General features: G+C 43.0%; 1 protein-coding gene across 8 annotated transcripts in view; it reads right to left on the bottom strand.

The window, feature by feature from the left end:
* slc4a2b (solute carrier family 4 member 2b) overlaps nt 1-16001 on the bottom strand; it is a 33948-nt gene that overhangs the window by 14464 nt on the left and 3483 nt on the right. For 3 of the 8 annotated variants that reach the window (XM_034572813.1, XM_034572815.1, XM_034572814.1), the window contains exon 2: nt 6693-6864. In XM_034572813.1, the coding sequence (XP_034428704.1) occupies nt 6693-6752 (60 nt within the window). In that variant the 5' untranslated portion in view covers nt 6753-6864. Of the gene's footprint in view, nt 1-4245; nt 4406-6692; nt 6865-12211; nt 12424-16001 lie in introns of those variants that run through there. The other 5 variants (XM_034572811.1, XM_034572816.1, XM_034572812.1 and 2 more) reach the window with 4 other exon arrangements.

The raw sequence follows: 16001 nt of genomic DNA, 5'->3' as shown, positions 1-16001 counted from the left end.
GAATAGCTGTTGCTCACCCAAAGAGGCTGAGTGGGTTTGTTTCCTTCCTGTCGACCCCCTCACTTGATTCCTGTGCCGTTTACACCTGGACTAAACTAACTGTTTATAATATAGTTGGAACAAGCTCCATCAAGACCATATTCATATAATATACCTGTCAAATAAAGCATTTTTTTAGCAGGACTTGCATTCGTCATTGTAATATTTTAAACATGTTTTGCTGATAACGCAGCTACACTTGAGTAAACTTTTGATAGCAGAGGTTTTACTTGTTATAGAGTAAATTAAAGTTACGATATTGGTAACTTAACGTAACGTACGTGTGACAAATTGTTACAAGAAGCATAAATAAAAGTGGAACAAATACATTAATTCAAATTAACTCTTTCCTTTGACTTACACGGCATAAACAACAGCTGGAATCTACATACACATATGGAGTTTCATCCACCCCTGGGTCATGTATGTTCCACTTTCAACACATTAGGCTCATCAAATCCATCAAGAAGAGAAAACGGTTTCACAACACTCACCAGATGTTCACGAACTCAGGGAATGTCCGAAGAACGTGTGAAAACCCGACTCCCATGACCCACACGGCCGTGCTGCTTTTTAGCCTGACCTGTTTTACATGCCACACACAGGTGACAGGAGGAGGAAGCCCTGCACTGGGCTGCAGAGCTGCCGACGCTCTCCAGAGTCAAAGTAGAGACGGGTCAGCCTGTTTGTTCAATATTGACCCAAGGTTCAATTCCTCATATGGCTATTTTTCTGACAGACCAGCAAAGACAGTGAACAAACTCTACATTTAACTCCAGAACAAACCACAGAGACAATGCAGCGCTTTGTAGCCGCAGATGACTCTCACACAGTTTCTTTAAATGGACTTCCACATTAAAAAAAAGAAGGCCTGAATGGAAAATAAACTGCACATTTGGAAATAGATCTAACGTTTTTAAACGAGAACCTTTTTCTGTCAATGAGTCTCACCCTGCGTCCACATGACGTCTCAATATCTAAGTGGATGAGCGAATCAAGAAGCTGAAGAACACATCACCAGGTGACTATAAGCCCTCTGAGCACTGCTACACAATCCGGAGGTTTATTTTTACTGAGCTCTCATTCATATCATGGTTTCCCAGTGAATCCCTGCAGGTGGGAGAGATGCGCGAGGGATTCTCCAGGAGGTGAATTCTCCACAGTCAGAACCATGTGCAGAAAACAAGCAGAGGAGAGCCGAGCGTAAAAAAAAACAGAACTGACCAGAGGACGAAGGAACCTTTGACTTCGGCGAGGAGCTTCCAGAGACTTACCTCGCTCATGGCCCCGTGAGCTTGATCACAGTCGGTGGTTTTTGGAGGTAACAAGCGTCAGAGCTCTCCACCATGACAACACTGGAGCTCTGACACTCAACGCCTTGATTAAGAAGTGCAGGGGGGGGGGGGTATACCTCTGCCCCTGCTTATCAAAGCCTCGTGATACCCTAATCAGAGCCCTATCGGCCAACCTGCCACCTTCGCCTGTCCGCTCATTGTGCCAGGGCAGAATAAACAAGACTGTCAATCTCGCTTTGAGGACAAACGCGGCCTGAAAGGACACGGCGTGTTTGAACAGCTCGGAACAAAAACCTCACGTTGACATTCATCTCCACATTTTAACTTTGCCCCACGAAGCCTAAATATTGACCGAGGTGCTTTTAGTCAATGCGCCTTCAAGGGCAATGTAAATGCAGAGGAACTAAACATGTCACACTCTTCAAAGGCGCATTTATGATGGCTAATATTGACCGATGACATAATAAGAAACAGGCTGGAATGAAATTGGATTTTCAACGTTGTGTGAAAACCAATCAATTTCTACGTGACAAATAACTAAAACTAATATTTGAGCTGGATGGATTTGACTGGAGAGGAAAAAATTTTAATTGCTAAACTATATTAAGTCAAATAAAACAGCTCGTCGGTCTGCGTGCGAGATGGGAGCTTTCCAACAGAGCATAATTCAATAATACACTTCAAGAAGCTAATTCACCGCACTCATCCAATCGATGCATTAGATTATAAAAAAGACTATTCAGCGTACTGTCATGCATTTACATTTTTGAACCCTCATGATTTATGCCAAATATTGCGTTAAAAAATAAGCAGCTCAGGTAATTTCCCGTCTGCTTGAATAACAAATAAGACCTGAACAAGACTCAGAGCCTGTGGTCTGAGTCTGAGGATCACGGAGGCCGTAGTGATCTCTCCAGGAGTTGAGGTATTTCAGTCTGGACCAAAGTGGCGGACTGACAGACGGACGTTGGCATCCCGAGAGCTCGATGGCTAAGATTAGCATTTGAAATTTCAACCCAAGGAATAAAGTCAGCTGTAAAACAACTGTAGGGAAAATAAAGATAATGAAAAGTTCATCTTCAGAAGGAGCAAGTTTCTGTGTATGTGCAGAGTCAGTGTTTCTTCACGGGGTGACGGCGAGCAGACGCTGCAGAGGGAGATTATCTGTGTCGTGAGGTCGTCTCCAATCCCACACAGTCAGCACTGGAGGGGAAAGGGTGAGATAGGGCGGGAATGTTGTAGTGATCCCGGCGTCGGACTGTGTGACCGATGAGTGGCTGCATTACTTCATATCTTAACACGAGTCTGCAAGCAGATCCCAGTGGCTCAGGGTTTCTGATTATGATTGCACGCGACAGAGGTTTAACCCAGTTCTGTCCCACTTGTGCGTTACGCAAGCAGTGATTGTCACAATTCCTCCCATTGCATCATGGTTTCTACTATTTGCTCAGCTAAAAATAAAATCAAATCTAAACTTTCAGCCAAAGACAAACAGAGCATTTGCCTGAGGTAATGTTTTCTCCCCTTTTATCTCAGCTGAAGATGTGATCATATAATTGAGTAAGACGATTCTGCCGAGACGACCACATGCACGTCACAGGAAGTATATGAGGTTGTGATAGAGACGAGGGGGTGTGAACCTACTGATCCTCACTGAGTCACTGATACACTTGTACCACATATGGATGGAGACATGATGATGATGATATATTCTGCATGCACGACATGATCAGGACGCAAAGAAGAAACCAAGAGGTAACAAGAGGATACACCGCGCTACTGTGTAGATTTCAGTCCTGTTTTTTCCATCAAGATCCATTAATTATTCTCTGGGAAATCACTGAAAATGTCCAAAAAACCCTAATCTTGCAATGTCAAAGAAAAAAAAGATTTTAAAAAGTCCTTTCTTGGCCCATGTTCCACCCTGTCACCAAGTTTCATGGATATCGATTCTGTAGTTTTTGCGTAATCCTGCTGACGGAGGAGAACGGGTTTCCTGAATTGTGTGAATTTAGAGAAGTTGAGAACAAACCATGTTTCCCTCTGTGTTGCCCTTATTATGATGAGTCAAGAAAATCTACATTACATGAAAAATAATCTACAAATGTTCTGGTGCACTGCTGACGGCAGATTGGAATGGTTGTTTTAATTTTAATGTTTACACGTGGGCTTTATCTTTATTTCTAAATCTTGGGGGAAACCATCAGGATGGTTTATTTGTCTGTTATTGTTATTTATGCAACTCTGGTTTCTGATTTCTCTCTCTTTTTTTTTTCAATTTATAAATAATTGTGTCTTTAGGCTGGGTACAGAATGTGCATGACACAATTATAAATATCACTCAAATCAATGTTTTGTTCAATCTGTACTAAAACAAGCAAAACACAGTAACTGGCAGCTCGTCACTTTTTCAAAAATCTGAAGTTCATCTGTAATGTTTCCCGAGATTATCTCAATATGTCACCACATGGTTAAAAATGGCCATAACAGGTTAACGTGTTCTGTTCTCCCGTCGAGAAATATTTCGTAATCCACCTGCATGCGGACATTAGAGGGGGGGGGGGGACTAATTAGTGACACATTAAGTTAACCGTGGTTGGTTGTAATTATAACCTTGACTTGCTAATAACTGGGAAAAGTCGTTCAGCTGTTGACAAAGCAAAGAGACATACTGGACTGGACTGAACGTTAACCAGCGTCAGAGTTCGTGCTGAGGTTTCACCTGAAGAAGCAAAGTCAGGATACACATCGGCTCAGAAAACGTCTATTTGCACTATTCAGGATAATGTATAACGACTGACCGGGGATGATAAGAGCGAAACTGAATGTCACGCACACAAACAGAAAGCCAACCATGCTTTAGACGCACATGTCGCGTAGAGTCCTCTGCGCTGCAACTGAACAAACTCACCTTCAACGCATAAAGATAATCCATCAAATAAACACACAGGAGCAGAGCTGCAGCCTTGAGCATAGATAGAAAACTATACTGTTTCTGTTTTTCTATTGTCAACAGCAAAAGCTAGAAGTGCTGCGGCCTCTTCTCTGGAAACTATTTCCCCACTTCAGTTACCCCGCGTCACATGACCGGGGCAGATCTTCAGGGTAGGAAGAAGACGTTACTCAGTTTCACAATGTCGGCCCTTGAAAATCTGAACAGGATTATCTGGACTCTCCCTGGCCACGCACAAAAACACACATTGTTAAGGAGATAATAATTAACTTGGTGCAGTTGGAGGCGAGAGGAACAGCCAATAACGGCGAGGCCAGTGTCACAGAGCAAACATGTTTTTATCTTCACTGAGCTTCTTGAACTCAGGGCTTCCTGCTGGCGCGTCTCATCAAGCGGAGTCACACTCTCGTCCACTGTGTCTCCATACGTTGTTTGTCTTTCCGGCTATAATTAGCTATAAAGACATGCAGATTATGAACAGGCCTGAAAGAAGATCCCCGAGTCATTCAACACCTTCACCGTGAAAAAATTTAAAGTTCAAGGTCGACAAAGTTGCTGTGGGTGTTGTACTAAGGATGGGCCGTGCTGACCTTTAGAGCATCTAACACTGATTTGTATGTGTCGTGACATCACACTAATGTTTTATTTTTTCATTTCTAACCTTCCTTATAACACATTGTTTTATTTGTTTTGTTAAGTTTGGTGCCTGTTATTGTTGAGATATTGTTGCCCCCCCATTTGTTTGTTCGTCAGCAGGATTACACAAACGGATTTCCACAAAACTCGGTGTAAGGATGGGACACAGGTCAAAAAAGAACCCATTAAACTTTGGCGTGGATCTGGACAAAAGGGTTGTCACCAATTTCCCTGGGAAATATTCATAGATCTTGATGAATAAAATAGGTAGAAATCGATAAGCGGACTGTGAACGTGCTCCACTGACTGCCATTCTAGTTTTAAGATGAAAATAGGAGGAAATAAAGGGTATTAAATAGCCCCACATGTAACGAGAGGGTGTCATTCTGTGTCAAAAGGGCAAAATAACTCGTTAGACACAGTTAAATCAATGACCCTTCTGTCTTTCTGCACATCCGTCATGGATCCACGGTCATGGATCCACTTCCACCTCCTACATACTCTGCATTCTCTGCCGTGACAGCTGGGATAAGATTACAAACTTGAACAACACACATGTTGTCCGGCGACCGAGCCCCTTCCAGACTCCGGAGCAGGTAGTGTGTGTACGCTGGGGCTGTCGCACACAGTCGTGGACAGTTGGGAGAGGAAGCAGCTGACAGAACACTGACAAAAGTGCTACGCTAAGAGAAAGCTCACGTTTCCTCGAATGGGGTCAGAGGGAAGAGCAGAACAATGCTGATGCTGCCGAGTGAAAAACCGTGAACGGGACGATTCAATTAGAATACGTACTGTCACTTTATCTCTCATAAGACGTCTCTCCAAGAAGCCTCTATCACTTGTTACTGAGCAGCAAATATCTCATTCAGCCAGCAGCACAGTGACTGATCAGGAAAATGCTAAAGTCAAGTCAGAGAGCATGAGATTTGAGGTGGTGAATCAGTAAGGAAAACACGATAATCCTTATTATTCCTGGAATAAAATAAGCAAAATAACTCTTGGAATTCATTAAACACTGTAAACTGATGATATCTTGCAAAATCAAACTATCTGTGTGTGGATTCTTCCTTTAAGCTTTCGATATTTTCTGCCTCAATATCTTAATGATCCGGGGATGAACTTCTTGAGGAGATCTCGAGTGGAGGAATGCTGCTTCCCTTGGCCGCTGACCAGCTGCCCCCCCCTTGGGCTTTGCCAGCCATGTTTACTGTATCACATCAATCCCACCACGCAGCCATGCAATTATGTTTTTCATTACCGCGTGCCAGTATTACTTTAGTGTTTCCAGCCTCTGGCAGCCCGTCAAGTTAAAGAGAAGAGGAGGGAAACTGTGTTAGTTGTGGGACAACTCACTTTCTCCCGTGCTCTAATGAAAAGGGATAATTCAACAGGCGTCGCTCTCTGTGCGGATCTGAAACGTTTTTTGAGCTATTCTGAACATTTTTTTATTGTTGCTGTCATAAGTACATCAGGGACCTGGCTCCGAGATGCGACTAGATTTGTACGTACATAACCTCGGAGGGATCGGCACGTCCAAAGTACACACTGCGGTGCCAGAGAGGACGGAGAGAGCTGATGCAGCATCAATGTTGCAGAATGTGAACTACAGTAAAAGGCAGGCTTGGAGCTGAGGAGCCATCGTCTCGTACATGAAACGATCACAATCTAACCTAACCTGGTTTGTCGCCGACTCTGGCTCAAGCGTTTCATTGTGCGGCTGATAGCGGTGCCCTGACTGGACAGACTGAGGCCTGTCTGCGTGGACTTACACTGTGAATGACCGCTGCCACGGCATCTGTAATCTGGCTGGGAGTGCCGGGGTTGCTCATGGCTCAGCAGTGGAGTTGCTGCTGGAGAGGAACTGGAAAGCTGGTGTGGATCAGTGCGGCTTTAGCCCTTCTCTTTCTCGCTGGGACTCAGACAGCTTTTGGGCAGCATAACCTGGAGACAGACACAGATCCGGGAGTTAGCTCACATGAAGCTGGAGATTCATAACTTACAGGCAGAGCAATATAGCTGTGGGCAGGTAATCTCTGAATATGAAGCGTGACCAAAAAGTTAAAGGACGGCTGTACAGTATATTGCAGGACATTGGATTTGAAATTAAAATAATATATTTGAGGTTTAAGGTCTGATTTTGGGCTTTCAGGATGTTCACATTCATATCTGGTAAACAATGTAGGACCTTAAGCCTCTTTTACACTACAACCTTCAATTTTAGGACATTGCAGCAGGAGTGAGATCATAAACACACATGGATAAGATTTTAAGGCAAAGACAGTGGACTGTTTTTCATGGTTAATCTCACGGCAAAAATATCCTGGAACAAGCGAGAAGTGAAAATTGGTGCAGAGCAGGTCAGAGCATCGAATGGAAATATACCAGGTGTGTTACTGTCAATGGATCATAAACTCCAAAAGGATATGAGATGAAATATGAAATATAAAGTCTTAATTATGATGAAGATTATGTTGTATTGTGCAAAATAGTTTGTGCCCTTAAATTATACCCAGACTATGAGTTTTCACCCATGCTAAATGCTAACACTACTTAGCAGTAAACACAAAGTACAGCTGAGGATGATGGGATTGTTAGTTTTGCAGTAACAGTAAGTTTTGATGTAGTGGTGGCACTGGTGGAAAAGTGAGTTAGTACAGTTCCTCCTCTAGGACAGTGGTTCCCAAACTAGGGGTCGGGACCCCCTGGGAAATAAATATCATTCTGGATAATGGGGGTTGCATGTCTGTGGTGCAGTTATTTTGGGGGTCAGGGGATGAGAAGTTTGGGAACCTCTGCTCCAAGTAACGTGGATGTCTGTACAAAACTTCATGGCAATCTATCAACTTGTTATATAAACACATTTCAGTCTTAAACAAAGCGTATTGACCAACAAACATTTGCATCCCTTGAGCTTTCGTCACTTCTCTACATGGATAAAAAGAACTGATTCCTACAGTTTATCTGACGTGGTTGTAGACGTCTAAACAAGTCAGACATCTTAAATCTGAGTCAGTTTTGCGTGTCACAGCCAGTGGGCTGAAATGCAAAGCCGAGCTAAACACACTTCACTGTCCTAACACTGTCCGTACTGTGACTCGCAGTCATCTTAGAAGTAATCAACAGTTCCAGGATTTCCTGGAAGGACCTCAAGTACCTTTGAGACCGGGATCCCACTTCACAAACACTAATGGCTTCAGCTAAATGTCAGATCTGTGATGTGGTGGAAAAACTTTCAGACGGTTGCGTTATACTTGAGACATAATAGCAACAGCGGCAGAGGAGGTACAGGCTTTTATAAACAGTGACACTCGCGTGTTTTGTCATTGTGCGAGTTATGATCTGAAGCCCTGCAGAACTTCCCCACCGCCATTCAAGGTCATTAACCATTACTCAGATAAGAGCCAGATAACACAGTGCTACTGTGTCGAGGAACCTTTGATAAGCAGAACAGCACGCGCCTCAGCTAACCTCCACCTCTGTCATTCCAGAGTCTCCGTTATACAATTGAACTGCAGGAAGATAAATAATCATCACTCAGGCAGCCGGAGAAACTCGGCCAGAGACAGATAAGAAGTTAATGGAAATACTACAAGGCGACAATAACGTACAGAAGTAATGAGTTCAGAGATTAAGACTATAGAGGGACACCCTTCGTCAAAGTGACAAGTGTCCCGCCCCCAAACCAATCAGATGATGCCATGTCATGGCTGTCAACTCAGCCATGTTTGTCTTTTATGATAATTAATATTATTCTAATTATTAACTTTTATTATAACATATAAACCCTAGACTGCACCCTTGTTAGATTGGAGATTCAAATTAAAATACTTGCTCACTACATTTATGATGTCATACTCTTCCGCCTCAATAAAATCTTGTAACATAACTAATTGATATTGATAAAATAACTGTTGATGTAATTGTAAAAGTGAGTAAAAGTAGTAGTAGTAAAATAATCCAAATTGTAGAGGATGTATTGCTAAACACAATATTATTAAACAAATTGAAGCAAAGAAGGAAAGAAACTTGTTTCACAGTTATTCTGATATTTAGTTCTGGAAAACTGCCCTGAAACCTTCTCAAAGTGTCACTCCAGTAACATTAACAACAGAGCAATGGTTCCCCTTCAGTCTCACAGCAGAGGAGAGCCCTCTTTGGGTTCACTTTCCAGAGTCACGGTTAGAAATCAAGCTCTCTGGCAGCAGCTATCAAAGAAACGATAAGCTTCCCTGATGCCTGAGCACAATCATATCAACGACCTTGTCGACAGCGAGGGACTTCTATCTACGTTACACTAAAGTACAATCACTGACGAGAGATGTGGGAGCATGAAGGAGCCGGACAGAGTGAACTTGTATTCAGACGAGGATTAAACAAAGACATCACCTTCCTCAGGGACCCGAAACTGAGAGTACACCACACACCGTTCTGGCACCGCTCTACGTTTGCTCTGCCAAACCACTTATCAATGCACCAATTGTTAATTACAAACCATCAGCTGTTCAACTGCGACACAACAACGTCAACTGGTTGGGGACATTGCAATCCGTGCATTGATTTTGATACAGGAGACTACTACGTTAGCTTGGCGTGCTCGAAGATTACTTTCTCAGTAAACCTAGACCCCGGCACCGTGGAAGAGGCTGGGCTGGCTACACAGGGATAAAGTTACAGAACCCTGGGATCCTGGGCAAAAACCATGGGAACCAGCTTATCTACCTCCGGGCATGTCTGTAATAATACTGTTAGGATAACAATAATGATCAGAAGAAAACAATAATACCAACTGCAATCGCCCGAGTAGGCTCGTACATTAAAAAACATAAAAGGTACAATCAGAGGGCTGCATAAGAAGGAACTGATTGTTCCTTGTGTAATATCTGAATTGCCCAAAAGGACGTGGACGAGTGCTGACGCTGCATGAGGAAGTGAGGACAAGATGCTCAGTGTTTCTCCTGGAAGAAGTTCATCACGTCTCCCAGGAGTCATCGGAGTGCGCACACCTCGCAAACTGTTCCTCAAGGAAGACGAGGTGTGTGGCATGTATTTTTCCTCCAGACTTCAAAACCTTTCCATACTAGATTTAGTCACATCCCCAAATTGTGCACACACAAGGGTTTGGGAAAACTATCCTTCTGGGAGGAAGTAAGTATGAAAACAGGAAGAAGGTAACTGCTTCAAACGGAGCCTTGTCACAAGCAGCTATAATCGTTAAAAAATGGAAACATGGCTGTCTTTCTAGTATCTATAATTTCAGACATTTGGAAAGAGTTAACTGAAAGACAAGCGTAAACATTGACCTGGACCTATATACCTGAGCTAATCTGGGTAAATAGAAAATGTGTTATAAACCCATAATGTCTTCCCTGTGGCACTATAGGTTAACTCAATGTGTGACAGCATAAGGAGCTGAGCTGTCATCGTCATCTGTCCCTCGGACAGACAGAGAGGACGGGAAGATCACGGTACACAACCAGGTCAAGTGTGTGAAGATGCTGCTTTGTAGCAAAGAAGTAAGTAAACAAGTAAAAGAATATCAACTCTCTTATAATAACAAAGAAGGAGATTAACACTCCTCCGTTTATATTAATCCTATTTGACTGATTTAACAGCTGACAGTGTGTAACCAGCTGTTTATAGCTTCTGCAGTAACAGGGCAGTGGTTCACTATCTACAGGCCGATCATATAAAGTCTGAGTTCAGGTGAATGTCATATATTGACATATGTGTCATATCTTTAGACGTAGGCATTAGATCAGGTCAGATAAGAGGTTTGGCTTTTTTGAGTCATTCGTGCAGATCTGTCATAAACACTTATGGTGACTAATCCCAGAGATAAAGATAAACATGAAAAGATCTCTTTGGTGTTTATTGATTATTGATAAAGGTGTCCTGGTTACTTCCTGAGAAGAACAATTTCCTGCTTTTACTTAGAATACAAGGTATTTATAGAGAATTAAAGGGGAGTAGGACAGACTTGGTGAAAACAAATCATCAGGAATTAGCCTGGCATCATAATCATAGTGTGTTTTCTCACAGTAGCATTGGGAAGTGATGAGTTAGCACAAAATCCCCACTGAACATCCTACAAAAGGTTAAATATGACCAGACGCTGTCAGATTTGTTTTAATCTAAGTCAAGACCTGTGTGTCAGAAAGGTTAATTTTGTTCCTGACGGTCTTTCACTGTCATCTCGTGTGACCTTTTGGGTTGAAAATAGAGAAAAGGTCCACAATTCCTCCTCATGAGGAGATTAACGTAAAGGAGTGAGACACTCAGACCACTGGAGGGAGTTTACGAGCCAACACAGGCCCGCATGCGACCAAAACCAGTGATCGGCCTGGACGCTCGGCCCGGGCCCGGCTTCAGGCGCCAGCTTGGCTCGTGTACGTTTGGCCACAGACTGAACGCTCGTCTGCAAATTCTATCAGAGAGGCATAATTAAAGATCAGTTCAATAAAATACACAAACTGACAATAAAAAACGTCTCTGCAGAAACGGAAGATTGAGGTTCAAACCTCGGACGCACAGGCCTGGAGGACGAGAGGACAGGAGCGGTGAACGGTTCCTTTAGAGAAATGGGTTTAAAAACAAGAGTGAGTGATTTGCTTTTGTTTAGCGGACAATGCATTATTAAAGAGAGTGAAAACAAGTGATTGTCTAGTTGTGATAATCCCAAGTGACCTGGAGATAATTTGTGGCCTTTTTATCTCACACAGTGACACACAGGGACATTCTGAACGCTGCTGTAACTTCCCAGTAATAAACACTTTTATCGTATGTGTTAGATATACGCAGAAGATGAAATATAAAGAAAATGAGCCCAGTGTTTTGATTCATCAATCACAGCTATCAATTCCAAAAACACTGAATTTAAAGTCGCTCATTTCTGATTTATAAAAGTGGAAAAGCATCTTGTGCCTTCTGAAACTCAAGTGGTGCATTTGGAGAGTTTCTCTGCTGTGCAACCTGTTGAACTTGATTTGTTTACAGCCGCTATGGCTTCACATCATCATCATCATCATCACGGTCCGAGCCTGACTCAACTCAACTCCTCATTCAAGTCGATTGTTAAGAAAGTGTGACACTAACAGGAAGAGTTTTGTTATGTTTGATTTGACCGGACAAACAGCAGCTCGGCTCTTCTAATTAACGGCCGACATAACACGAACAATGGATTAAATTGACCATAACTGCACAGAAAATCCACAAAGTGACAAAGGAGATCAATTGAAAACATGACAAGTGGTTAAGAAATATAAGAAACAAGTCCACGACTGTACCATACCTTTGTGTGCTTACTGCAGAGAAGCCACCGCAGACATTGTAGTGCAATTCTGAACTCTGCTGTGAAGAGCGACCCGATGCTGGTCAGAGTGCAGGACGAAAAACAAACAGAGGGAGAGAGGAAAGAGATAGGGAGACAAAAGAGGCGAGAGTCAGAGATGTGGCGAGTGCGCGCCGGCCGATCGTGTGGCGTCCAGCCCCTCGTCGAGCTGAGTGCTCTCTCAGACCAACATGCACCAACTGATAACAGCAGCCTTCCTCCTCAGGATTATGTTTCCTCCTCCAGCCTGCTGACAAGCAACCATGTGACTCCAGGACCCATTCAGCACTGAGTCAGAGAAGGCTGTTGCTCAGACACCCACCCGCACATACACACACACACACACACACACACACACACACACACACACACACACACACGCACACATGCACACGCACACGCACACTTGTGGAAAATCAATCCCAAAGATTGTTATCAATCTCTAATGTCTTGGTTGTACTTTTTATCCCTCATAAGAATACAGTGTCTACTTGCAGCTCCTCATCACTTGTTGCAAATTTCCACCTCTTTTCACTTCATCTGAATAATTACCTGCAATTTTGCACAAAAAAAAAAAGGATCAGGGGTAAGTTAATAATAATAACAAATTTTAACCAACGCATAAAGCAAAGTGTTGGACAGATTAAGATTATGACCTGATGATGGTGCTAGTGAGAAAATGTTTTTCATGAGGCAAACATTTTCCCATTTCATTGCAATTCCAATCAATCAATTCGTTTTCGAGGGATTTCTTTCAAAACCACAAATCTGAGTCTCGTAGGGGTCCTTCAATTTATCATGGGGACCTTGAGTAGACACGTTTATGTGGACACCAGTATTATAATACTCTGAACAAGACACTGACATGTAGACAGCCTTTTCTGATTACCTTAACCTGAATAAAATCATATTTGAAATAAGCAATAATCAAGTGTTTTCACAGCATTTTTGACAAACAACAGTTACTAACGTCCCCTGGGTTCGGGTGACGACGTAGTGAAGTCATTTTGACGTGCGTCATAATCAGACTCCGCTCTATGATATGTAAACAGGAATCTGAATGGGATACTCTACTAGCAAATAATCAAAATAAGGTCTTAGTCAGAATAAGATCAACAGTCAGAATATTTCCATGTAAACATAGACATAGAATGTCTGTTTTGTGCCAATCTGTAATAAGATGTGATGATCTTGTCAAAGTGGTGGACTGGCCCACGGACGTGGAGCCACAGTGCTGTCATGACTGCGCATGCATCAAATACGTGTTGTATGGTCCTTTAATCACATGAGGATTACATGTGTGGAAATACCGTATCTATTCTAAAACTGACTATTTTAAGTCTACGGCAGTGACAGAAAGTTCCTGTTGCGACACAGACAGTGATCACCTGCTGGAGAGAAGGATTCGAGAAGGATTGGCACAAAAGCCTGGTTTACCACCACGTTCAAGCAAACGATCATTTAAGATAATACAAACCGCAGGACAGCGGGTGAGTCATTACGAAGTTGAACATTGGGCAACTTTACTTCTCGTGAAGGGCAATGCAACTTGCCCCCAGGTTCTTAGCACTAACTTTGGACATGTTTATAAAGCTGCAGAGGATGTTTATTCATTTGTGAATATGTCTCCTCTGTTCATGAAATGAGCAGTGAAGCAATAACGTGTTACCAAATATGTCTTTAATTATTAATCGGTAATGACTTTCAGTATAAGTGTGGATGCAGAAATGTCCACACACTGTATCCTTAGGTAATTCAGAATAACGTCCATCAGGTTTGAATATTTTCACCTAGAATATGAGCCTGTTCTGGTAAAATATCAGTTTTGGTGTAAGTTTAGGGAATTTATACACACCGGGGTGCCGCAGGTTCTTACGCGTATTTGGCAATGGAAAAAATAACTTGTCATATACTGGAGGAATCAACACTATTACACAATTAATCCCACCCAAAGTCATGAAAGCCGCTGGAATAATTGTGTTTTGCAGCGAACAAAGAACAGTCCTGTGATCTAAACAAGTTGCTTACCCGTTCGCCAAAAAAGTGCTGCATTCCACATCAGCTTACATGAGCCTTAGGGCTAAAGAAATACCCAACCCCCGGAGGAGTGTGTGTGTGAGTGTGTGTGCACGTGCATATGTGTGCGATATAATTGTTTGTCCCCAGGGATGTGGACTTTACTGTGGAGTCACATGCATGTCTTGCGGGGAAAAGAAACACAGTCAAGGCCACAAGCAGCTACAATTGAAGTCCACTTCAAAGTCGGGGCTTTCCTCAATCCCAGCAGTGGGCTGATAATAGCATCGTCTGCTGTGGTCAACTGTATTACGTGGTGTGACTTCATGCATGCAAGGACGAGCTGCAGCTTTGTCTCAACCACGAGCATTAGACAATACACTCATTTCACAACACTTAACCTGCACAGAGAAGAGACACTGTCCTCACCCTTATGCTGCTTTGCACAATTTGACGGTTTTAAATTTCTTTGGATAAATGTGGTGAAACACAGAAATCGAGAAGATCCTCGTGTACAATGCAAAACAACTTTCTCTGCTGAAAGTTGTCAAAAGAAAAAACAACGTGAAACAACATTCTTTTTCTACACAATAACATCCCATGCTCAGTTTTCGAGCTATTATCTCAAACGTTCACACAACTCGGGAAAATTCTCTCTCCAGCTTCCTGTTATTCTTCTCTTCCTCCGAGTCTAAAACGAGGCCATATTCCGAGACATAGAGAAAAACACACTTACAACGTCCACAAGCTGAATTGAGAGAAACTCACCAGAACCGAACCCGGTGCTCTCACCCGGTCGAGCCTCCTAATGCAAACACTGCCCTCGGAGACGCTGTATACCTCGGACAGCTGCCCTGTTGGCGGGTCTCTAGGGGGATTTGGCAGTGGTGTATGTTGATAGCTGTGCCTCTGTTGCCTCCGAGTGTTTTAGCCTGAAATAGCTCAGCAGTTTAGAAGTCCCCCAGCCAAGTCCCTGAGCCTTTCAACATGCAGACATCTCTACCTCCCCGCTTCACAGCCCAGTGACCACACGACCCCGCTCGGGGGTTTGGCAGCGTCCGACACTTCGTCACGACTGTGCTAAGTTACTCTTTGTGCACGCAGCCACTGGAACGTGTCCAGTCTCACACCGCTAACAGCTGCACGTGGGTCAACGTATGCCTCATCTATATCTCCCTGTGTCTCCCAGCACAGGCTTCAGGCAGCGGCGGCTGTGCTCAGGGCTGAGATAGCACCTGTCTCGGGGGTGAAGAGGGATTAAAGAGGCAGCTAACATAATGTCAGCCCATTGTCCTCTCCACCTGAAGAGAAAATAAAAAAACACCCACCTGTCAAGCACTTTTATATCTTGAGGAGGGTTATGGTGCACGGAGAGGCAGGTCAATATTTTAAAATAGAAAATGATGCAATCCTTCGTTTGTCCGATTTTTGAAATGAAGTCAAGAAGTCAAGTCCAACTCCATTAAAAATGAATTATTTGACGCTCTAGTCTTAGTAATCTGACTTCTCACAGGTAAACCAGTTTATTCTAGAGATATCCAAATAGATGTTTATGTTTCAAATGCTGTATTTTCCACATTTCATAAATACGTACATTGTTGTCATTGTAGGAGTCTCTCTTATTTTTCAGGTGTATGTAAAGTTTACATAAATTCTGACCTATTCGCATATGGGTGCATATAGGTGCACATATTTTAAACAGAGAGGACATGTGACTTGAAAGGAGGTCATCTGC

Source organism: Hippoglossus hippoglossus, chromosome 20 (assembly GCF_009819705.1).
Source record: "Hippoglossus hippoglossus isolate fHipHip1 chromosome 20, fHipHip1.pri, whole genome shotgun sequence".
Taxonomy (NCBI): Eukaryota; Metazoa; Chordata; class Actinopteri; order Pleuronectiformes; family Pleuronectidae; genus Hippoglossus; species Hippoglossus hippoglossus.
Note: the sequence above shows the minus strand (reverse complement) of the source record. Positions and strands in the feature narration are given on the sequence as shown.